General features: G+C 42.5%; 1 protein-coding gene across 14 annotated transcripts in view; it reads left to right on the top strand.

The window, feature by feature from the left end:
* The first annotated feature begins 2,105 nt into the window (after positions 1-2,105).
* CFLAR (CASP8 and FADD like apoptosis regulator) overlaps positions 2,106-26,569 on the top strand; it is a 57,561-nt gene continuing 33,097 nt past the window's right edge. For 3 of the 14 annotated variants that reach the window (XM_029225193.1, XM_029225192.1, XM_029225180.1), the window contains exons 1-8: positions 2,113-2,633; positions 4,046-9,417; positions 10,919-10,971; positions 18,219-18,630; positions 20,736-20,841; positions 22,410-22,545; positions 23,402-23,487; positions 26,469-26,526. In XM_029225193.1, coding sequence (XP_029081026.1) covers positions 18,269-18,630; positions 20,736-20,841; positions 22,410-22,545; positions 23,402-23,487; positions 26,469-26,526 — 748 coding nt within the window. In that variant the 5' untranslated portion in view covers positions 2,113-2,633; positions 4,046-9,417; positions 10,919-10,971; positions 18,219-18,268. Of the gene's footprint in view, positions 2,634-3,721; positions 9,418-10,918; positions 10,972-10,996; positions 11,307-18,218; positions 18,631-20,735; positions 20,842-22,409; positions 22,546-23,401; positions 23,488-26,468; positions 26,527-26,569 lie in introns of those variants that run through there. The other 11 variants (XM_029225184.1, XM_029225188.1, XM_029225185.1 and 8 more) reach the window with 11 other exon arrangements.

Genomic DNA, 26,569 nt, shown 5'->3' with positions numbered 1-26,569 from the left:
TAGCACTCCTATTATGCACATGTTCATGTGCTTAGTGATGTCCCACATTTCTCTGAGGCTCTTTACATTCTTCTCTGTTCTTTGGCTTGCATAATCCCTATCCATCTACCTTCAAGTCAGCTTATTCTTTCTCCGGCCAGTTCAAGTCTCCTGTTAAGCCCCTAATGAACTTATTTCAGTTATTGTACTTTTCAACTCCAGAGTTTCTATTTAGATCATTTTTATGGTTTCTGAGTCACATCCCTGTTCTAGGGGCTGAATATCTATTGATATGTTCTATTTGGTATGACATTGTCATCATACTCTAACCATGTTTTTCTTTAGTTCTGTGAACATGTTTATAATAGCTATAAATACTTTGAATTTTTTTTTCTGATAAATCTAACTTCCTGTTGCTCTTAAAGCAGTTTCTGTTGCCTGTTATTTTTCCAATGTATGGGTCATACTTTCCTGTTTGCTTGCATGCCTCATAATTTTTTGTTGGAAACTGGACATTTTAGATAATGTATTGTAGCAACTCTGGGTACTTGTTTCCTCCCCACTCCCCACCCTCTCCACCCTCTCTACCCACCCCAACCTCCTTATTGTTATTTGCTTGTACATATATTGTTCTACAAATAAATCTAATCAAAATCTGGCCCCTTTGAAGCAAAAGTTTATGAGGTCAGTGTCTAATATTTGTCTTACCCCAGGAGGGCTTCCCTCAGCTGTCTTTATCTTTGATTCTTTCCTGCAAACTAGCCAGTTTACAATTTAGCTCATATCTTGAATCTCCTCCCAATTGCCTATCACCACAACCTCCAGGTTTTTGAGAGCACCCTTTGGCTTGTTATTTCTCCACGCTCTGTTGCAAATGAAGTCAGTTTCTATGGGAAGAGATTAAGAGCTATCTGTTTTATGGACCGATCCATAAAACATGGGGGGGGGGGCACAATCACTGAGTCTGGGCTTTGGAGCAGGAGGTGGAACAATGGCAAGCTTCTCTCAGACTCACATCCCTGTTTTAGAGGCTGAATTCTAGGTGAGGATGCGTAGCAGCCCGAGGTTTTCTTGGCTTTCTTCTTCTGGCTTGAACCACTACTACAGCAGCTGAGGTAAGGGTGATTAGGACCCCAGTATTCTCAGCGCTCCAGCCCAAGGTAGAGCCTCTGTTGCATGAGTGGGGCTGGATGGAAGAAAGAATCCTCCATCTCTCAACCACATTTATACAGGATTTAGGCTCAGTATCAGGTAGCCAGGGCCAGGCAGGGTGAGAATTGTTGACATCTGCCCCTCCCACTGGGAGCCTGGGAAGAGGAGGCCCAGTGTTCCCGGTTTAAAGACAGAGTGGGGACTCCGCCTTGCAGTTGGGAGGGCAAAGAGAGGAAGAGGGCTTGGTTGAAATACCACAGATTCTCGCCTTTCTTACCAATTTTTCCTAGATTTTCTTGAATAGATATTTATTTGCTCTTTTAGGAATATTTCCAAGGCTGTAAATGGTTGTTTTTGCTTGTCTTAAAACAATTTTCATCAGTTTCATTAGGGAGTGGGTCAGCAGAGCTCCTCATGCTGTCATGCGGTGGTGAATTTTTCTTGGTATTATTTTTGCAACTTTCCTGTAAGTTTAAATATATTTAAGAAAAGTTTAGAAACTTTAAAAAAATCACAAGAAAGTCGTTATGAGGAATGAAGCATAAAGCACTTTTACATATGCTCTTTATTATTTTTCCAAGGCATCCGTAACAAACACTAGAAGTGCAGTAAAGAGCAGGACCCCATGGGGGCCTTCCCGTGGGACAGGCCTCCCCCGCCATGTCCTCTGCTGTAGCTCCTCTCTGAAAGTACCTAGATAATAGTATTTGACGCACATTTCCTGAGTTGTTTTGCAGATATAAACCCCCCCCCACTTCAACAAACGGAAGATGTTAACTGACGACCATGAGCACAGAGCCCCAGGCCTCCTGAAGCCTAAAGACTGATCATGTTCACCTCTGTGACACCACCCCACTACCTCACCATCAGCCAATCAGAGAATTGTGCAAGAGCTGATCACGTATCCTGTGACACCTCCACCCCCTACTTGGCTTTTAAAAGTGCTTTGCCAAAACCCTTTGGGGAGCTCCAGGCTTTTTAGGGCACGGACCACCTCCTCTTCTTGCACGGCCTCACCAAAAACATTTCTCTGCTCCAAACTCCAAGGTTTCCGTTTGTTTGGCCTCACTGTGCTCTTGGGCACAAGAACTTGCGTTCACAGTTTGTTCTGTCCATAGTGACAAGTAGATCTGCGTATTTAGGTAAACACCCAGAGTTCACAGCAAGCCCAGTCAGAGCGGGTGTAAACAGGAAACAGCAGGCAGGCGGGTTGTTGAACAGCACGGCAGTGTTTCAACTCAAAGGGCTGGTGAGTGGGGAGGGGTCTCTGGGTCTAACAGTGAATGTCAGACCATCAACCTTTTAGAGGGTTAAAGCTTTTGTACGATACGAGAGAAGACCAGGGTGAGCAAGGCGAGCGCATGCGGGACTGGCCAGCAAAGCCACATCCGCTTTCAGGCTTTCGGTTTCTTTGCCTCCATCTTGCCTGCGATTTTCAGGTATCAGAGGAGTGAAGTCTTGACGGGTCGCAGCCAAAGGAGAGCCTAGCCACGGGCAGGACGGTACGTGCCCGCGCGGGACCCCGCAGCTCCCCACCCTCCCCAGCTCCCCGCCGGACGCCAGGCCCCGTATCCTCTCGCGTTCCCGGATTGGCGCTTCCTTGCACTCGGCCTGGGCAGGGGGTGCCTGGCAGGGGCCAGGGGAGGGGTGGGACTTCTGGCAGGTGACTCAGTCCCGCCGATCTCTTATCTCCGATTTGCCCCGCGGGCACCAGGCGGGCCGGAGCGCCCCAGCCTCGATTCTCTGGAGGGGCGCTTGAGTCTTCCGGGATTCCGGTGCGGTCGGAGCGGCGGATCGCCCAGACCCAGTGACTCTCGCCCCAAACTGAAGCACTAGAAAACGGGCCGTGAGCTTTATGGCAGGTCCCCGGTGTCCTGCCTAAGGACACCGGGGACCTGTCTAAGAACATCCTGAGGGTTGCTCAATTCCGGGGGTGACCTGCTCAAAAGATCTGGCAGTCTTCCTTTGGCAAGGTTGTTGAGAACTAGGACATTTTGTGCAGTAGTGTGTCTTGGCGGAAGCAACAGGAGAGGCAAGAATTTTTTTACTCTCTCTCCTTCCCGCTGCCACCCTTTTCCCCTTCAAAGCGTCTGGGGAATGTCTGGTCAGGGCATATTCTTTTAAAATATTAACAGTGGAATGCAATAGAACAAAGACCATTGAAATTAAGAACAAATTTTTGGTTCAGGTAACAGGAAGTAAGTTCAAGGACTCTAAAGCTCTCGAATATTTTCATTTGTTGACATTTGAAATTTATTTACGAAACGAGAGGTAGTGCCAGTAGGGAACCTGTTGGACACCGACAGACCATGATAATCTAAAACTAAGACCAGACCGGTCTCTGGCAGGCTTGGCCTGCTTCAGATAAGAGATTTCAGATAAGAGAAACTGAATTTTTGGTAATTTCCCTCCGGTGGTTCCCCTAAATGATCGTTAAAAAGTTTCATGGGGAGAGGCTAAAAACTTGGGCCAACTCCAAAATTTAAAAAAAAAAAAAAGAGAGAGAGAGAGAGATTCGGGTTTGGAAGGGACTTTTTTTTTTTTTTTTTTTTTTTTTGCGGGACGCGGACCTCTCACTGTTGTGGCCTCACCTGTTGCGGAGCACAGGCTCCGGACGCGCAGGCTCAGCGGCCATGGCTCACGGGCCCAGCCGCTCCGCGGCATGTGGGATCTTCGCGGACCGGGGCACGAACCTGTGTCCCCTGCATCGGCAGGCGGACTCTCAACCACTGCGCCACCAGGGAAGCCCTGGAAGGGACTTTTGAATGTGTCTGCCCTACAGAAGTTGCATTTTTAATATTAATACTTATTTTACTTACAGCTTCTGGGTTGGACGTCCTGATTAAAATGGCTTTTCCTAACGACTTCTTGTTTTACATTTGTTTGTAACTGACATTTACACTTCATTTAACAGTATTACTACCTGGCACCCGCTCTCGAAGGTGAATCCACCTGCAGGCCCGCAGGGACTGGGTGCCCCTTGCCCCCTGCCGGCTGGGAATCTTGCGCAACTGGAGTGTCGGGAGGGTAGTCGGCGGCAGTTTTTTTTGAGCGGTGGCCGAGGGCCGATTGGCAGCTGAAATGGAAGTAGGTTTGATCCCGGGGGGCAGGCGGGTCCCAGCCCGGTTCTTAGTGGGGTGGCGGAGCGCAGCGGCCACGCCCGCTGGTTCCTGACCTGACGCAAGTAATTCCCCGCAATACCAGGTGGGCTCTTTGCCCACACAAGGGAGAGTTTACTTTCTGGAGGGACACCCGTGTGTTCCTGTGGAGTTTTTAAGGTGTAGGGGCGGAGGGTTCTGGAGCAGGAAGTTTTGTTTGGGCTGTGCGTTCCTGGCGGGCTGCTGGGAGGAAGCGCACAGAGGCTTTATGCCTGGCTTGGAAGCCGCCTCTTGGCGCCTGCGATGCTCTCCTCCAGTTCCTGGTCCTGTCTGGAGTACAAGTAAGTCCCCCACATACAAACCGGAGCACGTTCGTTAAGTCCAGCATTAGCCTAGGTACCCAACTAACACAACTGGGTATATAGTACTGTAATGTAATAGGTTTATAATACTTTTCACATAAATAATACATAAGTACGATCGTGTCCGGCAAGGGTGGGCGAGGTTCCCGGCGGAAGCCATTGGGAAGAGCAGGCGGCTGCCCGGGGGTGAATGGACGGAGAACCCTTTCTCCCGACCTGCGCCCCCTGCTGGCGTCGCCCTCAGCTCTGGGGGCGTCGGGGCACTGTCCCCTGATCCCGGCAAAAAAGGCTTGAGTCTCCCGCTTCCAGCCCTTCCTTGAGCCTCCTTGGGACTCACCCACAGCACTCCAAGTCGCCAGGAGTGTCTTTCGCTTTTTACAATCTCAGGAATGAATTCTTTTTGGTTTTTTCTTCCTTACAGGACTCCAAAGGCTAATTAAACTCGTGTTTATGGACTGAAATGCCTCCTTTCCTTTAATTCAGTATAATTCAGTATAAATATATATTGCACTCTTCAAGGCCAGGCAGAGTTCTGGGTGGTGGGAACATAGAGATGGATCTGAACTTGGTTTTTTTTCCCCACAGAGAAAAAATCACGGAGTGGTTGGGGAGACCCAGCAAAATTACCTGCAAAGTTAACTTGGATTCAAGGCAGCCTAGAAAAGGGTCTAGAATCAACAGTCTAGAACGGGAGGAGGCCGGTTGGGCCAGGTTGGGAAAGTGGTAACAGGTTACAGAGTAAATCAGTTATGTAAGAAACACTATGATTGAAATGACCTATTTCTCCTTTATATTCGGCTACTGCCACCTCCTCAAGAAAGACTTCACAACCCTCCATAGAGGAAGTAAGGATTCCCTTCCTCTATACTTTCCTGTACTCAGGGGCTATCTTTGCACTTACCATAGGATTGCATTTAACACTCTGTATTGTAATATTTTTTCTCTTAAAAAATTTTCAGTCAAATTGTATTATAATTATCTGGGTTAAAATACATGCAAAGTAAATAGAGAAAGCCTGCAGGGGTCCATTCCCTAAGATAACCAAAAGTTGCAGTTTATTGTCTTTTCCAGACATTTATGCACTTAAATACAGTCTAAGTATTTTTTTTAAATATGTAGTTTGCTCTCTTTTATTTTTCTTATTTTGTATGATGCTATCAGTAATCATGGGGATGTCAGAGGACTGTCCTACTTGAGGAAAAACTACTTTAAATTTTAGGCACTTTTGAGTCCATACTACACACAGAGGACTGGCCTGGAGGTTTGGCAAAATGAAAACTCTCACCCATAAATCTTAGAGTTTTAGAACTTGTGATAAGTGCAAAGGATAAATTTTTAGCCAGATGTACTGGGGAGATGTACCTTTTGCTAAAAGGCCAGGGGATGTCTGGTGAGCTTGGCTGGAGACATTGTATTCTGTCTGTTCATGATGAGATCCTGTCTGCTCCCAGGAAGCCCTGCATGGTGCATCACCCAGCTCTTAAATAACAGCATTGTTACCCCCATAGAAGTGCAAAAACTTCCTTTCACGAGCTTTGTCTCCTGGATCTAACAATCAGGTTCCAAGTACGGTTCTTACTCCACCACCAGCTCCATATTCATTGTAGATTATGAAAGGATGAGTAGGCATTACACAAGTACAGGCCTGCTGGAGCTCTGTAATGATGACCAGTCTGTTCAAGGCCTAGGAGGGTGAGCTTGGTGATTGTGGTCAGCACCCACCACAGCCTAATGCAGATGAGTGGGAGCTTACCATATATGATAGTACTCAAGAAGAAAGTAAAAACAGTGCTATGAAGCAGGAGGAGATGACCTGATTTAGGAATCAGGACAACTTTAGGAAGAGATGCCTTAAAAGATGGTATAGAATTTCAATAGGCAGAGACTGAAAAGAGGGAAGGGGCTTTCCAACTGGAGGCAAGTGCTTGAGCAAAGATGTTGGGACAGAAAAACACTGTCCAGGGAACACTGAGATAAATGTCTTGAATTAGATTATGGGTTGGGCAGAGGAGGGGAGGTACTCTGAGGTGCTTGGGCTCTGTATGAGAAGTTTGCCTTAGTGAAAATAACTTTGATTCAGGAGGAGTGGGCCACTGCATGAAATGGATTTCTCTAGTGGCTCTGCTCGTGTTTCTGTATCCAACTAGATGATTCATGATCTCCTTTCAATCTTGATCTTTTCTCCTTCTGGGGTTCTTTCATTCCTTCATTTTCTGCAGCCCGTATGCAGCTGTTACGAACCAGGGAAGTTATTTGAGGTAATGTTATGTTGAAATTTGTGGGAGTTTCCCTGAGAGTCATGGGGCTGAGCCTCATCAAAGAACTTTATGCCATTTTATAATTGGGATCATCTATAGTTTGTGGGCAATTTGCTATAATTGAAATGCAGTGCTTGGGAAGCCAAATAATTTTTTAATGCATACTTTTAGCTGTTGATACATTATGTATCAGTAGCTAAAAGTGTGCATTAAAATTATTAAATATTAAATTTAAAAAACAGAAAAATATTAAATTAAAAACTACACATTAAATCTCAAATTGGAATGTGTTTATGCTTCAGCCTCAGTACCTGGTCTTCTAGACTATGTTTCTGCAGCATTGCAGAAATCAGAACCCACATGATGATCTATTACTAAATACCTCATTTTAAATATCGGGGGAAAAGGGCACAAAGTGGCACTTTGTACACTATCTTAGGGTTAAAATGCCCACAGATGTAGTAAAGGTGGGTTCATTATTTTAGCTGCTCGAATTGCTACACACAGAGCCCACACCCACAGGTTCCGTACACGGATGGAGGAGGGGGAAGGTGGGTCCTGTTATGTTCAGGGATGCACTGAACTCCTATGAGGTGGTCACATTCTTTTTGCCCAGGATCATGTAACCCCTTCTCCTTTATCTTTTTAGAAACTTCTGGGTGACTCCCTCAGGGCCGTCAACTTCATATCTTAGTGGGGATTTCCAGACACCTGAACGTTCCAGGTTTGCATGCTGCTTTCTGCAGCTGGCAAGGCAGGCTTCTCCCCACTGTGGCTCAGTTTTGTAACGCTGCTGGGAAATTACATTTGCTTGCAGGCTGTGGCTCAGTGAACATGACCTTGCTTTCAGGCATGCCATGACCAGAGCAGTACAAAGTATGGAATATTAAGTATGTCTGTCCTTGGATAGGTTTAAGTATGATGGGAGCCAGTCATGCTGGCAGCTATCTACAGGGAGTGTTATGTGTTTTCAATACCAGATGGTTGGAGGCAAAGTTGACATTCTGTGAGAAAGGCTGAAAAGCCTGATTTAACCACATTTTACTGTCACCTATTGGAGCTATGCTGGGTGCCACGGAGCTAGGTACACAATATGGTGGTGGAACAAAGAAGCTACTAACCAAGTCTGGATGAGTTCTTCCCAGGAAAGCTTTACACTTAGGAGACACTTCAGCTGGCCCTGCAAACCGAGTACGGTTTTGCCAGGCAGGTAAGTGGAAGCGAGTAATCCAGGCAAATGTGCAGAGGCGCGGGAAAGAACTCCTCGCTGAGGTTTGTTTGAATCCGAAAGCGCAAGGTGTGTGTTAATGAGAGATGAATGCAGATGCTAGACCAGGAGGGGCCTTGAATACAAAGAAAATCGGAACCTGCAATGGGAGATGAGGAATCACTGAAAGGTCTGAATTTAGGAAAGTGATTCGGTTCAAGCAAGAGCTTCAGGAAGTTCATTCTGATAAGATCTGTTTGGAGAGGGTGAGGCCATAGGCAGAGGGAACAGAAAGACCAGGGTGAGAGATGGATGCTAGGGCACACCCTCATTTAAGAAGCAGGTGCAGGGGCTTCCCGGGTGGCACAGTGGTTGAGAATCTGCCTGCCAATGCAGGGGACATGGGTTTGAGCCCTGGTCCGGGAAGATCCCACATGCTGCGGAGCAACTGAGCTCGTGAGCCACAACTACTGAGCCCGCGTGCCACAACTACTGAAGCCTGCGTGCCTAGAGCCTGTGCTCCGCAACGAGAGAAGCCACAGCAATGAGAAGCCCGCACACTGCAACAAAGAGTAGCCCCTGCTCACCACAACTAGAGAAAGCCCGCGTACAGCAACAAAGACCCAACACAGCCAAAAATAAATAAATAGGTAAATTTATTAAAAAAAAAAAAAAAAGAAGCAGGTGCAGAAAGGGTGCTGAGGAGTCAGGGAAGGTTAGAGGGGGACCGTGTAGAATATAGTGGTGTGAGATCAGCTAAGAGAGAAGAGTTTCAAGGAACAGGTCAGAATGCTTGGGTAAAAGAAGACTTCCATGTGACCTTGGATGTGGACACTAGGAGGTCACCAAGGCCTCTAGAAGAACACTGTCAGGTGAGGACACTAGGGTGAGGAGAGTTAGGCACTCACCTCAGGCACAACATTTAAGGGGGTGGGAAAATCAAGATAAATAATATTTTAATTTAAAATTTTGAAAAAATTGACATGAATGCAAAAGACCTATGATGAACAAAATATCAAAATTTTAAATAAAGACAGTATCCACATTACTGATTCTTCCTTTGCCTCATTTTCCAATATGGCACTGAGTGTCGTTGTGTAAAGCATGTGGGGCAGGGAGGATGCAGGTGGAGCCATATTGAGGAGGGAACTGAGAAGTTGAAGGAGCTGAAGTACACATTACAGTCTGCCTTTCTGAAATCCTAGCTTAACATGAAAGAAAGAGAGTGAAAGGCTGGTTGGTCTAGGGGATCTCAGGCTGAAGGGGTTTTTTGTTTTCTTTATTTTTAAGATGGAAGAGACTGAACATGTTTACAAGCTGAGGGGAGGAGTCCCTGAAGGTGGAGAGAGGTTGATGAAAGGGTAAGCGCAGGGGCTTATGGAGACAGGAGGGCACAGGGGAAGTGGATGGCCCTGGAGGACGAGGGACAGCAGGGGAAGGTAGCGGGCTGCCGGAGCTCACTCTTTTTTTTTTTTTTTCCTTCGGTATGCGGGCCTCTCACTGTTGTGGCCTCTGCCGCCGCGGAGCACAGGCTCCGGACGTGCAGGCTCAGCGGCCCTGGCTCACGGGCCCAGCCACTCTGCGGCATGTGGGATCTTCCCGGACCGGGGCACGAACCCGCGTCCCCTGCATCGGCAGGCGGTCTCTCAACCACTGCGCCACCAGGGAAGCCCCCGGAGCTCACTCTTGATTAGTGGCAAGCTCATCGATGAAAAGTGGCCCCAGTGCGTGGTGTTAGGATGGAAGAAAGCTGTGAGAGGGTGTTGAAAGGAGCTGACCGCAGTCCTGGAATAGCATGCCGAGCAGCAGTAAGGGGCCAGCTGAGGTTGAAGACTACAAGCTTGTGGGGTGATCTTTCCCCTCCGTTCAGCACGACTTCTCCTCTAGATGTATGAGTGGTGGAGGCTCACCATCTGAGGATGGGATGTGGAGGTGATCATCCCAGTTTGTCCGGGACTGAGGAGTTTCCTGGAACATGGGACTTTCAGTGCTCAAACTGGAAAGTTCTGGCACACCAAGGTGTTGCAGAGCTGGCAGTCAGGCGGCAAAAGGGCAAAAAAGAATTGAGGTGCTGGCCAGAAGAGGGTTTGTAGCACATGCTCTAGGTCCCATCTGGGGAGCAAAGGAAGTGAGGCCGTCACCTGGTAGCGACTTACAGAACTCCATTTATTCGTTCATTCAAATACTCATTGAGTGCTTACTAGGAGTCAGGCACTGGGGTCTGTGCAGAGGATCTAACCACAAAGAGGATAAAAATATTCTCATGGAATATCCTTCTCTGGTGGCTAAGGTCAGTTGGTGCCCAGGACCCACTCCCACTTCTGTCTAGAGGGTAGCAAACTACAAACTGCCTTTCCCAGACTCCTTTACAACCAGGATGTGAATTAAGGTGCATTTGGGCAAGATTTGTAAACAAGTGGGGTAGAGGCCAATAGCTGGCTGCTTTTGTTCAATTCTCTGCTGGCAAGCATGGTGGTGGTGACGTGGGGATTTGGGCAGCAGCATTATGAAGTCCAGTCACCCGCTTTGGAGGAGTGGAGGCAGATGGGGTGGCAGTTGGCCCTCTGATCTCGGGGTCACTGCCCGAGGTGTTCTTGAGCTCTGTGCTACCAGTGATGGCCTCCTGCTTCCTCGCTGCCTTGGCTGAGACAAGATCTTTCTGGGAGCCCTGGGAATCTTTCTCAGAAGCTCACTCAAGGGCCCATTTCTCCAGCCCTTACAGCAGTTTTGTAAGCGCCTATTTCAATGTATTTCTACTCAAAATAACTGAAGTGGTTTCTGCTTCTAGCACCTGACACCCTTTCCATTAGCCAGTGGAAATGAACCCTGGTGACTTACATCTGCTTTGTTTGGTGTTTTCAGTGATCGCTGGCAACTGCTAGAGAAATGAAACTGGAACTGCTCTGGCTGTGAAGGTGGGGGACAGTTTGTACCATTGTGGAAATTCTGTGGGGGTGGAAAAGGAGAGACAGTCATTAATTACAATTTGCCAGTGAGGGGGTACAAGAACAGGGGAATTCCTTAAACATTCTAAACACATACAGCTGCTGGTTTCCCCCAGTTAGGGAAGACAGTGGGAGTGAAAGGACACTAACAGAAATAGTGATCAATCTGGAGGACTGGGTGTTTGAAAGCAGGAAAGAGAAAGAATTGGGCTTGGACAGCTCCTTTGTCCCTGAGTGAGGTGAAGCCCTTGACTTCAGAGGAGGTGTGTGGTGTTGAACTAGGAAGTTCAGGTAGAATGAGGCTGGTAAGTGGTGGGCACTATCCTTTCACCAAACTCTAAAGAACTTATTCTACCTGCCATCCCCCTCCCCACTCCTTCTACCCTATCTTTTGAACCATGTTAAGTAAAATCTGACTTGTTCTTTTTGATGATAACTTTGGGATGCCTCTAGCCTTTCTTGTCCTAAGGATTGTCTATATATACATCAAAAAAGCTCTAAAAGCATTTTGAATGCTGTGAGATAGTTTCTATATGGCATACTCCAGTTTTTTTTTTTTATGTAGTACTTGTTAACTGGACTGTAAATGCTGAGTGCAGAAGAGAGAGAGAGAAATGCCTTTTTCAGGTCAAAAACTTACCGGGTTTCCTTTTGGCTAGTTATCGTTTTCTAATTTTATTGTACTGTGGTCAGAAAATGTGGTCAGAGGTATATTTATTTTACTATCTATATACCTGTTGCCGAGTTTATGAAGTAAAATGTTACAAATTCAGTCATTTCCCCTTTGTATTTTTATCTAGTCACATTCTGTTAATCCCTTTTAATGTTTTCAGTATACACACACACAAACACACACACATATCCCTAAACAATATATGGTGTTATTATTAACATTTAGGACCTTAATGTAAAGTAATTATATGGTATGCATGCTTTAACAACTTTTTGCCTTAGCAAAAATATTTGTTTTGTTGTTTGGTTTTTTGTTTGTTTGTGAGATTCATTCATGGTTTTTCATTTTCAGGGCTGTATAGTGTTTCATCAAAGGACTGTGACATTTTATTCATTCTCTTCTTGGTAGACTTTTAAGTGGTTTCCATTATTTTGCTATACCATCTATTGCTGCTTGGAACATTATGTACATGTCTTGGTATATCTGTCTAAGAGTTTTAAAAGGATATTCACTTAGGAATCAAATTTTCATGTCATGGAGTAATGAGTGCTTTCATCTTTACCAGGTATTGCCAAATTATTCTTCAAAGTGGCTATGGCAGTTTATAATTCCTCCAGCAATGTAAAAGGTTTCATATTTCACTGTATTTTCTCTGACATTTGGTAACAGATAATAGCATTTGGCCAATGTGAAATAATATCTCACTGTAGTTTAAATTTGCATTTCTCTGAATACTGTTTTGGTTTGAATATCTTTTCATATGGTTTATGGCTGTTTGGAGCTTTCTTTTTTTCTGGGAACTGCCTATTGCCTATTCTTCCCTTGAGTTGCTTGTCTTACGCTTATTGATTTGCAGAAATGCTTTCTACATTGTGGATACTAGTTCTTTGTTAATTAAATATGATGCGTTTGTCTTCTGAGTCTGCTCTTTATCTTTTTTTCATTTTTAAAAGGATGTATGCTTTTTATGTCTTACATATTCATTTTTGTAATTGTAGGTTATAATAATATTCTTGGAGAATCTCTTCTAGAAATTTTATGTCCAGGACTTTAGTACATGTGGAACTGACTTGTAAATGGTGTGAGGAAAGGATCCCAGTTTATCCTCTCTATATGTATGGATACCCAGTTGTCTCAGCACTATTTCTGGACATTAATGTCCTTTCCCTGTTGATTTACAGGACCACCCTAGACATCTGTGTGTGGATTAATTCCTGAGCTCTCATCTGTGTATTAGTTGTTTTATTATCTATTCCTTGTCATATTACTATACATTTGTATTAAATCTTGATATCTGCTAAGGCAACTTCCTCCAACTGGTTGTTCTTAAAACTTATACTGGTTATTCTTGACCTTTCTCCTTCATATCAGTTCAAAATTAGCTTGCCACAGTCCATGGCAAAAGTTTTTGGATTTGGATTTTTGATTGGGCTTAAGTTTATAAATTCATTTGAGAATTGATATCTTGATGATACTGAGTCTTCTGTCCATGATTATGGTACATTTCTTCAATTATCTGTCTTAACTGAAGTCTTCAATAAAGTTTTATAATTTCTTCTTTAATGTCTCACGTATCTTTTGTTAGATTTATTCTGTATACCTTACAGGTTTTGTTGCTGTTGTAAATAGTATCATTTTTTCTTTGAAATATACATTTTCTTCCTGTTTTTTGCTAATGTACAGAGATGTAATTGACTTTTATTTATTAATCATATATCTCAAAACCTTAACCTCTTATGAATTCTAACATTTTGTCTGTTGGTATTCTTGGGTTTCCTATCCGAGTAGAAAATCTTATTGCATGTGAAGAATGATAATTGCTTCTTTGGTTCCGACGCTTATACTCTAACTAACCTTTTTTTCTTATTTTAGTGCTAAGCTCTGTCCTCTAGTACAATGTTGAATAGAAGGGATGATCATACATATACTTGTCTTGAGCCTCATTTTTAAAGGAATGCTTCTAACGTGTCACCATTAAGTATAATATTTGCAGTGGACTTTTCTCTTTTTCTCATAATTACTATTGAACTGTGTATAGATTGCTGCCTCATAAGTCCCTTGCTTTTAATCCATAGAGCATCATTTTTAGAGAACTCATGTCTTTATTATATTGAATCTCCCTATTCATGAGCAAGGTAAAGCTCTCCATTTATCTAGATCTTTATTAATGTCTTTCCAATAATATTTTATAGTTTTTTTCCTGTTAATGTCTTGCATATCTTTGTTAGAATAATTCCTACATGTTTTAATGCTATTGTATATGGCAAATCTTAAAGAACCAGCACTGTGGTTTTGAGTTGTTTTTTCTTTTTGCCCTCCTACAAGTTTACTTACTTTCTTAAATGCTCAACTATATATTTGAGCAAATGTTTTTTATGTTTTATTTAGCATTTCAGTGTGTATTATAGGCATTTTTCTTTTTCAGATTGTCTCATGCAGCGTTTCTCAATTTTGGCACTATTGCCTTTTAGGGTTGGATAATTCTTTGTTGAGGGGAATATGCATTGTGTAATGTTCAGCAGCATCCCTAGCTTCTATTCTCTAGATGCCAGTAGCACCACCTGGTTATGATGACCAAAAATATCTCAAATTTAACCAAAAATTGTCAAATGTCCCCTGAGGGGCAAAATTGCCCCTGATTAAGAACCATTGATTTGGCCTGTCACATTTCAGAAATTGCCCTTATCTTCTTGAAATTTTTTTTTAATTTATTTTTTTGGCGGCATTGGGTCTTTGTTGCCGCGCGTGGGCTTTCTCTAGCTGCGGCAAGCGGGGGCTACTCTTCGTTGTGGTGCACGGGCTTCTCATTGTGGTGATTTCTTTTGTTGGGAGCATGGGCTCTAGGTGTGTAGGCTTCAGTAGTTGTGGCACACGGGCTCAGTAGTTGTGGCTCACAGGCTCTAGAGCGCAGGCTCAGTTGTTGTGGCGCACGGGCTCAGTTGCTCCGCGGCATGTGGGATCTTCCCGGAGCAGGGATTGAACCCGTGTCCCGTGTATTGGCAGGCGTATTCTTAACCACTGTGCCACCAGGGAAGTCCCTTGAAACTTTTAAGATGCTTATTTTAAACTCTTTCAGGTGTAGGTTCCTAGGATGTGAGTTTTGTTTTGTCTGCTGTCGTGGTGATTTTTATGTTTATGCATGGTGATTTTTAATCATGAGCTCACCTCCAGCAGAATAGATGTTTCATATCCCCTGGGTTGGGAAGTTGACCTTATAGGGTGGTTTGGAGTTTGCCTCTCAAGACCTTATGGGCTTGACTTCTAGTAAAAATATTGCAAGGCTTTTATAAAGGATATAACTTATATTACTGGAACCATAACAGATAATAAAATAAAGCTATAAACAAAATTATGAATAAAATGTATGTAATGAAGACATATACTTACATGATGGTTATATGTAAATTATATATTTTAAATCTTTTTGTATTGTTTTTGCAATATTTATTTTTTGCTATTTATGGTGTCTGAATTGTTAAAAGCACCTCAAAAAAATTTTGTATTCAAAAAAAAAAAAGACCCTATGGGCTTCCTTAGTCTGAGAGTAATTTTTATGTTAATTTCTTGGTTTGGGCTTGAAAGAAACCCCAACAAAGTAGTGATTATTTGGACTGTAACCCTACTTCTTCCTTTCATGCTCCCCTCTCTCAAGTGCCTATCACCTCTAGTCCCAATTAACTGTCCCCAACACCACCCCAACATATAAGCACTGGTATTTTGCTGCATCTGGTTGGCCTGGGTCAGCACAGGATCTGTAGTTTTCCTTTTGATATTTTCTTTGACTATGCCAGATGCTACCACCGAGTAATTTGGATTTTACTGCCAAACTATACCTTTGTTAGTACAGAGGGAAGACAGCATGCCTGTTCTCTTGCTGATGGTGCGTGACTGGCAGAAGGCAGCCTTGGGTGTAATGGCTGGAGGAAATGAACTGAGCAGATGATATATTTGGCTCTCACTGTTGTGGCCTCTCCCAGCCACTCTGCGGCATGTGGGATCTTCCCGGACTGGGGCACGAACCCGTGTCCCCTGCATCAGCAGGCGGACTCAACCACTGAGCCACCAGGGAAGCCCGATAATATTTTTTAAAACATTATCTAATTTTGTTAACTCTTGATGGCATGATTATATCACTGATAATTATGAATTACAAAAGTTTGTTACTGTTTTTAAAAAGAGGGAATTGAACATTTCATTTCTAGTAGCTCTGGTTCTATTTCAGGTATGTTTGATGAATGTAGATAACGTCTCATTTCTTCTTGTGTTTACTTATTTTATACTTTCTAGTGTGTATAAATATTTTACAGGTTAATTTATAATAACAGCAACTAACAAAATTGTGACTTTTAGTGAATAGAAAAAGAACTTGACCTTCTTTTATGGAAACTAGTGGTTAGGTTAAAGTCCTGTTAGCCTGTGAGTGGAGTACAGATTTTGGCTCTGTGGAACACATAAAATTAGTATTGAGCTTTCAGATTAAAAACATAATAATAAAGTAGTCTGAGTACCAGTTTTTCTACTTTCAGTAAACAATCATTTATTAAGTTTCATTTCTCCAGTTATTTAGAATGGCCGTGTTTAAGTGAGGCTTGGATGAATGAGCATGGGATTGGCATAGACACGCCAATACTTTTTAACAAGTCTACATTAACTAAAATGTCTGTTTTTATTAAGGACTCACCCATTTAGACTATTGGGGGGAAGGCCAGTGTGAAAGGTATGAATGAATGGATTTATTTTAAAGTCAAATATTTAAAATTTTTAAAAACCAAAATTTAAAATAAATGTAATTTTGTTAATTTCAGACACTAAAGTACTCACTAATATTTTCATTGATGGGGAACTCTGGGACTCTAGGGAAATTATGCTTCCTCTAAGAATCTTTGAATTTTTCTTTTTCTTCTTCTTTTTTTTTTTTTTTTTTTTTTGCGGTACGCGGGCCTCTCACTGCTGTGGCCTCTCCCGTTGCGGAGCTCAGGCTCCGGACGCGCAGGCTCAGCGGCCATGGCTCACGGGCCCAGCCGCTCCACGGCATGTGGGATTCTCCTGGACCGGGGCAGGAACCCGTGTCCCCTGCCTCGGCAGGCGGACTCTCAACCACTGCGCCACCAGGGAAGCCCAATTTTTCTTATTTTTGACAGCAAGAGCTGTTTAACATCCCCTTTTTCCCTTTCTGCTTTGACTGCCAGGAAGCTCAGGACAAATTCAAGGTCTACTAAAGTCTGTTTAGGTCTTTCTGGCCTGCATATTTGCATTGTATTCTTTATCCCTCCATCTCATTTTGACTTTCTACCTAATATTTTTCCCCCTTGTTCTCATATAAATTTTTTTCTACTTACATGTTTTTATTGTAAGATGCCTCATCTTTTGTGAACTGAGATTGTATATAAATATATAAAATAGATTCAGTGTTCCTTTGAGTAAATCCTGATATATAAATACATAAATGTGCTTGTACACAAATATGTAGCAACAGTTAGCAACTTACAGTTAGGTTGTTTTCCAGTTATCTTTTGCTAAGATTAGCTTTTAACCTGAAATGCTGTCTGATAGAAACAGATAGGGTACTCTCCTAGAACATAAGGGCTTATTTAACATAAAATATAGCTATGAAACTTTAGAGTAGACAGTGACCCCCATTTGCAACTTAAATTTTGAAAGAAAATAGGTTGAGTTCCAATGCAAGAAGTTAAGAATAGACCCATGGCATGAACTCCCCACCATTCCCACCCAATTCCCAGATCTTTCTGCAGATCTGCTCAACCTCCTTCCTTCCACTGATACCATCAGGAACTCTAGTGATAATTGCTGTCCAGCAGTGTGTTGTGAGTGCAGACTTCTGACTCTTCCAAGGGACTCAAGGTCCAAAGAGGTGATCAAAACTTGACAAGGCCTAAGTTCAGCCATGGTGGCAGGTCCTATGAGCATTCATGATGATGCTGTGTAAAGGGCCTGGGTTTTGGGAGGATGGCAGCAGGAGTGAATGAAGGGTTTCAAAGTAGAACAACTGGAAAAAAGGGATGGGGTAGGGACAGAAACCTGTTTTCTCCCATCATTTTTGACACCTTGCAGAGGGTCCCCTTTGCTAAGATTTGTATTTGTTCAAGCCAACCGGGAGGTCACCGAAAAGGAGTTAACCCCTATGACCTCAATTTCTCTCATCCAGAAAGCAGCTTAGTCATTGGGCTTTTCCTCTGCCCCCACCAAGGTCAGTCATTTGCCACTTCATCATTAATTCCCTAGCAGTGATTTCCTCCTTACCACACTTTACATTCTGATAAGTTCTGATAAAGCACATGGGGTTTTTGGGAAATAATTTGTCTCTGGTCTCATTTTCTTTAAAATGTAGGTTATCTTCTTTGTCAGTCTTGAATTTGGGGTCAGTCTCTTTGTCTACTGAGAGGATCGCTTTCTGTAGACTTAACAATATGAATTTAATCTGCTAGTTTAGAGAGACCATCAAGAAAGGAAGAGCCTATACCTAGAGTTTTAGGCAAAAGTTACTTTGATAGAAGGATTAAAAAAAATTCCCTTTTAACCACAGAACTCCTCCATTGGAAAGGATTCTGAAAGAAATGAAGAAAACCATCAGAAATGCAATCGGTAGCTTCATGGCCTTCTGTTGACTGGACTAGACTTTTCTTACTGCTGTTCCTTGGAATGACACTGTACAGGATGTCTGCTGAGGTCATCCATCAGGTGGAAGAAGCACTTGATGAAGATGAGAAGGAGCTGCTGCTTTTTCTGTGCCGAGACGTTGCTGCAGATGTGGTTCCACTTAATGTCAGGGACCTTCTGGATGTTTTAAGCGAGAGAGGAAAGCTGTCTTCTGTGAGCTTGGCTGAGCTGCTCTACAGAGTAAGGCGGTTTGACTTGCTCAAGAGGGTCTTGAAGATGGACAGACCGACAGCGGAGGCCCTCCTGCACAGGCACCCACATCTTATTTCGGACTATAGGTAATTCATCAGCCCCTCCTGAGGCTGGACTGGTGGGAGGGAGGGAGGAGGTCTAGACTTCAGAATCACAGAAATGAGGACAGTAAGAAAAGCAGCCTCATTACTTTCTCTACCCACTGATCCTCTTGCCACATCGATGTTACTTCATTCCTCTGAACTCTGAATTCTTAGGACATGTCTGCTTAAAGTAATTGGGTAGAAGATCAGAGTGAAAGTGGAAGGGTTGGATGGTATGTGTTTGCCTGAAGGGTAGAATGAGAGAGAGAGGAGTGACTAAGAGCTAGTACTCTTGCAGGCCTCTGTGAGATCTGCTGTGTTCTTTGCTAGCCTGTGATGTCAGAGCCTGGTAATTTCCGGTTACTGAGAAAGGAAATAACAAGCCTGACAGCAATCTTCCTGACCTTTGTAGAGCTCTGTGATCCTTCCTGAACCCCCTCCGGTCTTTCCCCTGCTGAGGAAATTAGTGGGGTGGGCTTGCTTTCTGTGAGGTCCCTGCTCCCGGAGGCTCTGGGGAGCCCAGATTGAACATTTCTTCAATTAACCATCTCTAGACCCCCTTTGGTTCAGGAGAGGAACGGCCACTGGAGTCCCCTCTAGTTCAGACAGCCTTTGAGTTGTTCCTCCTGTTCACATAATATTCTCTTGGAGGCTCAGAGGAGCACAGAAACCAGCCGAAAGGCTGTGTTTCTGGGGAAAGAAAGATAATTTGTAACCTTAAATCAGTGATTCCTTTTTCTCCAGACCACCAGCCTTTAGTTATATTGATAATACATATTTGGAGGGGACGTACATGATTAAAAACTATATTAAAGAGAGTTGCAAGCTGTGTGGCCCTTGGAACGTATATGAGATTTGAGGTCTAAAGTCCTGTTTGAAGCCTCAGAACTGTCAGTTACAAGCCACGTAGGCTGAGCCAGCCACTGACATCAGTTGGACCTTCGTTTTTCTACTTGTGAAGCTAAAAATAATAATATCTGATTTCACAAGTGTGTTTGTGAGGATCGATTGTGATAATTTAGTATGTGAAGTACTTTTTAAAAATTATTATTATTTTAAATTATGTGAAGTACTTTATAAAACTGGGCAGCACTCTACAAATATAAGGGTTTATTATTGTTGTTGCTGTTATTCTTGATCATCTTCCACCTCTCCAACCATCATGATGTCATAATCTTCTTAAAACTTTTCGGCAGGCACTGACTGGGTTTTTGTGAATAAGTCAGGGGACTCTCTCCATCTCTTGTTTCCTTGCTGTGGTGAATGGAGGTGGTTCCTTTGGGCCTCTGAGTAGAGAGGCCCGGGAGTGCTAGATTCATTTATTCTTCTGTTGAGTGGGCTTTATTGTGGGTTGACTTACGCCAGGCGTTTGGTAAGCACTAAATCAAAATGAATGAAGACTCTTCCATCCTCAAGAATATTAGAGTCTAATTGGGAAAACAGGCTTCTAAGTAACGACGGCAATGTCAAGGTAATAATGACAATCATGAGGTGTCCCTGGGAGCCCTGATAAAGCATGGTGGTAACTCCAGCTGGAACAGAGGTGGCTAAGTCAGAAGGGGCTTTCTAGACAGAGATATTTACAGTCACAATCCCCGGGATCTAGATGCCTTTTAACCTTTGAGTTCGGACGCGGGCCAATAGCCCAGGTGTTACTTTGCTTCACAATCCTGTGACTCAAAGTATTGTCCCTGGATTAGCAGCATCAGTATCACTGGGGGTTTGTTAAACAGAGAAGACAAGATCACTCTGAATTCTATTTACGTCTTTCGTCTTAGTCATTTAGATTCTTCATTTATTTCATTATTACTTCTGGGGGAGCTAGGGGATTCTTTGGGGAAGTTTTTATTCTCTTTTTCTTTTCATAGCAGTTGTAAAAAGAGGTACCATCTCCTATTGAAAACTGGGGAAAGGATAAATTTGGTTTTTGACTTCCCTTAAGATCTCCTCCTGGGGTGATCTAAGCTTTCTGTTTTCTTGGGGGCGCATTCAAATGGGGGCAAGAATTAATCTTTTAACCAATTATTGGCATAGAGGAGGCCTAGGCTCTTGGTGTTCTCAGTAGGACTGATCTCTGAATTTACTAAAGAAACTTATCTGGTTTACAGGGTGCTGTTGATGGAAATTGGTGAGGGTTTGGATAAATCTGATGTGTCCTCATTAATATTCCTCATGAGAGATTATATGGGCCGAGGCAAGATAGCCAAGGATAAGGTGAGTTTTCTTTCTTTTTCTTCATTCATGTTCCCAAGAGCCTATCGGAAGTTGGAGGGGTGCTCTCTATGGTGTGAAGAGAGGGAAACAGGTACTTAAGCAGGGAGGACCAAGTCGGGGGTGAAGGTGGGAAGGGAGAAGAGTATGGGTTTTATTTTTCATAGTAACATTGATAGGAAGAAAATTGGTTCATATATTGAGAGGCAATAGAGTGATATCGGCTGGTGTGGCCCTGGGTGTTTCTTTCATCTTTGTATTTTATCCTTTATTTGTGTAAAATTCATAGGCCTGGCTTATACATCAGCTTCTCTCCCTGGTTTGACAGATCATCTGGGAGGGTTAGGGAGTCCCTTCTGCTCATGCTGAGTAGAAACAGGAGGAAATGCTGGTCCACTCCCATCTTGCTCTCTGACTGTCATCTATTTCTCCTCAGCGAGCTCAGGGTCTGTGTGGAGTCATTAGGCTGCAGGGTAGCTGGGCAGGGGTAGGTCCTTGAGACTGATGTACCCAGGGAATGGCAAAAGTACAGATTTGGGGTTGAAATGAGGTAGGGGTGAAGATCTTAGGGATGCTGTGACTGCTGGAAAAGTATATAAATTCCAGCTGGCCTTATATGGTACCTCTGACCTATGGACAGGCCAGGGAAAGCTCGGGTCTCTAGTATGTGACAGTATGTCCACCAAGGACCTGCTTCTGAGGACTCTGGTAAATCATTGCTTAAGAATTTCCTCATGTTCCTTAATGATTGTTGTTTCATTTCTGAAATTTGGAAATATAGGGTGACTGTATGCCCCCACCATCAAATGCAAAATCGGAAGGAAGATGAAAAAATACAACTCCTTTTATGGTGTCCCCTAATCAACTTATTTCCCAATCATTTATGTAGATTTAATTAGCATTATTAATTTAAAAATAAAGATAGCACATTAGTAACCAAATGTTAAACAGAAAGGAAATAACACCAAAAGCAGTGCCTATTTCTGAAATATAGTTCTTTCACAATCCCTATGGTCCAGGGTGAATGAGTAGCAAAATACCCTAACCCTGTAATTTCGCCACCTCATGTCTGCTGTGTCAGAATAAGTTGGAATTTCCAGCATTGATTAAAATATTTTAGGGACTTCAAAACTGTATCATTAGAATTTTTCTAGTAAAAACGTTCCCCCAGCTACCTTCTCACTTCCTTTTTTCAGTAAAGCCCTCAGAGTTTTTCAGTATAACACCAGCCTGGCTTTTGGGAAGAGACTGAACTTCGGAGGATTTTATTTTCAGGCCTGCTCTCTCAATCCTTCATGACACAAATGGCCCATGTACCTATCCCCAACCTAGGTACAGGCTGGCCCCCCAAAGACTTACCTCTTTTCTGAGTAAATTCCAGGAGTGTAATTTGCTCATGGCTTTGGAGGGACTATAAAACAGAGAGGTCTGGTTTAGGATCACTGAAGGTCACTGAAAGGGCTCCTCTGGTCACATTTTCTTGCTCTAATAAATTACACAACCTGAGGTTTGCATATGAGGCCTAATAGTCAGCCCTACTGACATTTGTTTCTTGTTGGTGGTTCTCTTAGAGTTTCTTGGATCTTGTGATTGAATTGGAGAAGCTAAACCTGGTTGCTCCAGATCACTTGGATTTATTAGAAAAATGCCTAAGGAACATCCACAGAATAGACCTGAAGACAAAAATCCAGAAATACAAGCAGTCTGGTAAGTAGCATTTTGGCCTCTCTGTGGCCTAAGGAAGTATCTGTGCACAGTGTGTTTCATTGGTAGAGACCCATGTGTTGGACGAGTGGATGGAACAGAACCCGAAGGTCCACAGCTCCCACCAGCCTGTGGCTAGAGATCAGAACCCTTTGTATCCTCCATACCCCGCATCTGCTAACTTCATCACCCAGCACCCCTGACCACACAGTCTTGGCCCTCTGCAAAATGCCGCCAAGCAGTTCTTAACATTTTGGTCTTCAGGAAAGAGTCTGCACCCCCACTTTCTGTACTGGCTGGTGGCGCTGTGGGCACTCAGGGCTTTTGAATATATGCTGAGCCCTGCTGCCTTGCTCCAGAGTTTGGCCTGACTTGGGATGATATCCTATCGCTGGGGTCCTATAACTGCCCTGCATATGTCTCCAGTTGCACAAAACCTCCTCATGCAAAAGGGCATCTTTTCTGCTGAGAACCCCTCCTCCCATAAAGGGGACCAGCTCACCCTGGCCTTCTCTCTTATGGCACCCCTACCCGTTGTCTATTAGATTCACACTCAGCGTGGGCTCTGCTAGCAGTCTACTACCACCACAGGGCATGGCTGATACTCAGTGATCTACACACAGCCCTGCCCCCACGCCCGCAATGGTTGATTCAAGATCAAGAACAGGAGTAGAATTTAGTCTGTTCTTAATGACATTGATAGAAGAGTCATCTGATCTGATATTTTGAATTCAGTAAGGGGGCTGGAAAGTTTAGGATATTTTGAAAGATCATGATTGACCATGAACTGAGCCACTGTTGAAGATTCATTTGATGATAATTTGTAAATCTTAACTCAGAGCCTGTCTTCTGCTTGCAGCTCAAGGAGTGGAAACAAATTATGTAAATGCTCTCCAGGCATCTCTGCCAAACTTGAGTATTAAGGATCCTTCCTATAACCTAAGGGTGAGTCTGGAGCAAGTGTGTGGAATCCCAGCATGAAACAATTTAAGAACTTTGATAAAAATGTACATATTCTCCCAGCATGTACTTTGTTTAATATCTGAAAAAAATTGTGACAGAAATGTGCATTTGTTTTAAAATATGTATAAATTCTTATAATTTCAAAGCTAACATGTGTTCATTGAAATAATTTGGAAAATACAGAGAAATATATATAAAGGGAAGAAAATAAATCACCTCCATGTTAACAGTTATTCCCTTCTAGTCTTTTTGTTTTCCTGTGTGTGTATCTACATATACAAACATTTTTTTCATTGTTCACTTGTCCCTTTGAAAATTTAACTTCTTAAGTAAAAATAGGTAGGACATGCCCATGGACAAAGAATTCAAAATGTGCTAAAAGAATTTTTAAAGTATATTTCCTCTTACCCCAGTTCCTTTCCCCAGAGGCAGCTATTGTTAACCATTTTCTTCTATCCAAAGATAGTCTATACACATATCATATTTAATTTGTATTTTTTTCTTCTGTACAAATGCTAATACACTATGTCCACTTCCTGATCTGAGAATTCTTAGAAATTGTTTCGTATGAATCATACGGGACTGCCTTTATTTAATCATTGTTTTTAATGATGGAACATAGTTTCACTTTCTAGATGTATCAATATGTTTAGCCTTTTCTTGTATATGTGGACTTTTAGATTATCCCCGATCTTTTGTTATGAAACAATACTTCAAAATAAATAACCTTGTATTTACCTCTCTGTGCATTTGCTTTTCATTGAGCTTATTTTAATGATTTCAACAAACATGTTTTTGTTATTGGGTGATGTTACTGAGTGATTGATTTGTGACCATAAATAATATGTAGTCACTTCTGGTTGTTGTGTTAGTCAATGGTGCAAGGTTATCATCAGAATTGTGCTTTGGTTAATCTTTTATCTTGAGAAGTTAACCTTAGTGTAATCTCATCCTTATCCTAATTCCATATAAGGATATGTGGAATTTGTAGTCAGGACTTAGACCACAGTTTATAATCTGTGATTAAATCATAAGCACTTTCATAAAAGTGTGTGATGAACATCTTGACTATACCTGTAATAAAAATAGCTTTGTTGAGAATATAATCTGTAAGAGATACCACTAAGCAATAGAATTTCAGAGCTCAGATGGATGGTAAGCATTATACTGTCCAACACCCTCATTAAATAAATAAGGACATTTAGGCCTAAGGAACATTAAGTGACTGCCCACTGCTACCTACCGCCAGATCTGGGCCAGTCCATACTCCTTTCTCTACACCATGGTGTATTTAATAAACTACATGGTATCAAGTCATAGCTTAGATATATCTGTCATGTTTTTCAAGAATTAAATATGCTTTTTTTTGTCCTTCTGAATCTCTATGATACCAAATCATGAGAGAAAACTGATTTAGAATTCAGATCCAGATTTTCTGGGCTTTCTCTGCTATTGTCTATCTAACATAAATTATACTGTCATTCTTAGTTAAAAGCCTGCCATATTTTTGTTATTGTCTTTCTATTTTGTTAATGCAAGTAATTGTATTCACTATCCCTGTAGCCTATTAGGAACCCACATGCTCTGTGTGTAAATTTTTCTTTAAATTTGCCATATTAATCTGTGACCCTGATCATTCATTCATTTAGTTAGCAGGCACTGTGGCATATGGATTTGGTGAATTCCTCACAAGATTTGGGAACTGAATACCTGGATGTTAACTCATACAAGGCTGCAAAAGTGCTTTAAAAATTACGGTGGCATTAAATAACACATGATACCAACATACTATAGAATAAAGAAGTTGTGGGAATTCCTTGGCAGTCCAGTGGTTAGGACTCCGTGCTTCCACTGCAGAGGGCACGGGTTTGATCCCTGGTTGGGGAACTAAGATCCCTCAAGCCGCGCTGTGCAGCCAAAAAAAAAAAAGTTGTGACTCTGTAATATAATGCTTTTTATATTTATCTGCAATAAATCTAGCTTTGATTTCATGTTATATCTCTTTAATAGTATGTAAAAGTGAATGCACACCTATGTGGGGTTCCAAATTCTATCTAATATCATTACCCTCTGGCTAAGTCATTGGTTATTAGTGATAAAAGCAACTTATATGTTTTTCTTTCATTTGGATGCACAGACTTAGCTACAGACACAGCTTAATAAATAGTGTACTTCTCTCTTTTGGCTAGGATAGCTTCAGAGGAGAACTGTCATTTGAAAGCTGAGCGTATCAGATGGTTGACAGTGTGTGCTATGTGTACCTTACACAGGACCTGTCATCTGAGAAGAGAAAGGGTCTGTTCAATCTTTGATTCTCTGATTCATCCCATTCTGGCCCTCAGAAAGGGTAGCTAATTTTCAAGAACCACTCCCACACGTGGCTTTTGTGTAGCTAGGCATTATAGAAAAATAATAACTGGATATTTATTAAGCACTTCCGTGTGCTTAAAAGGCACTGTGCTGAGTGCTTTGTGTACATTTAATCTTCAAAAAAATTATCAGGTAAGTACTATTATTATCCTCATTTTGAAGATAAAGAAACGGACATATAGCTAAAGAACTTGCTCAAAGTTACATAGCTAGTAAGTGGCAGAATCCCACTCCCACTCTTAACCATACTGTACCTTGCCTCTGTGTTAAAGACCAGGTTGAATGTCAACTGCATGTTCCAGCAGCTTGTTCTAACTTGGAGCTATTGTAGCAACTCTCCTATACCATATTCTAAATGCTAGTTGAGCATATTTACACATTCATTTTATTTTCACTTTGAATTGCTGCTTTGGCCATAGAATATGGATTTATGGAGTTAATGGCTCTTGCTAGCCTTCTTTAGATAATTTAACAGTGAATGTGATACTTTTATTTTTTCCTGGGTAAGAATCCTATCGAGATATTTAAAGAGGTGTAATATAATGTCTCTGAAAAATGAACAGGGAGTGTGACCTTGTTTTTTATATTTGAAGTTCCAGAATGGGAGGAGTAAAGAACACAGACTCATGACGGGACAACCTGACATTCAGAGTAAGACCAGCTTTTCTTTATAGTCATTCTTTATAATTGATCG

Source organism: Monodon monoceros, unplaced genomic scaffold (genome assembly GCF_005190385.1).
Source record: "Monodon monoceros isolate NGI ecotype Baffin Bay Population unplaced genomic scaffold, NGI_Narwhal_1 Super_Scaffold_16, whole genome shotgun sequence".
In the NCBI taxonomy this organism is placed as follows: domain Eukaryota; kingdom Metazoa; phylum Chordata; class Mammalia; order Artiodactyla; family Monodontidae; genus Monodon; species Monodon monoceros.
The sequence above is the reverse complement of the archived record's forward strand: the minus strand, read 5'-3'. Positions and strand labels throughout refer to the sequence as shown.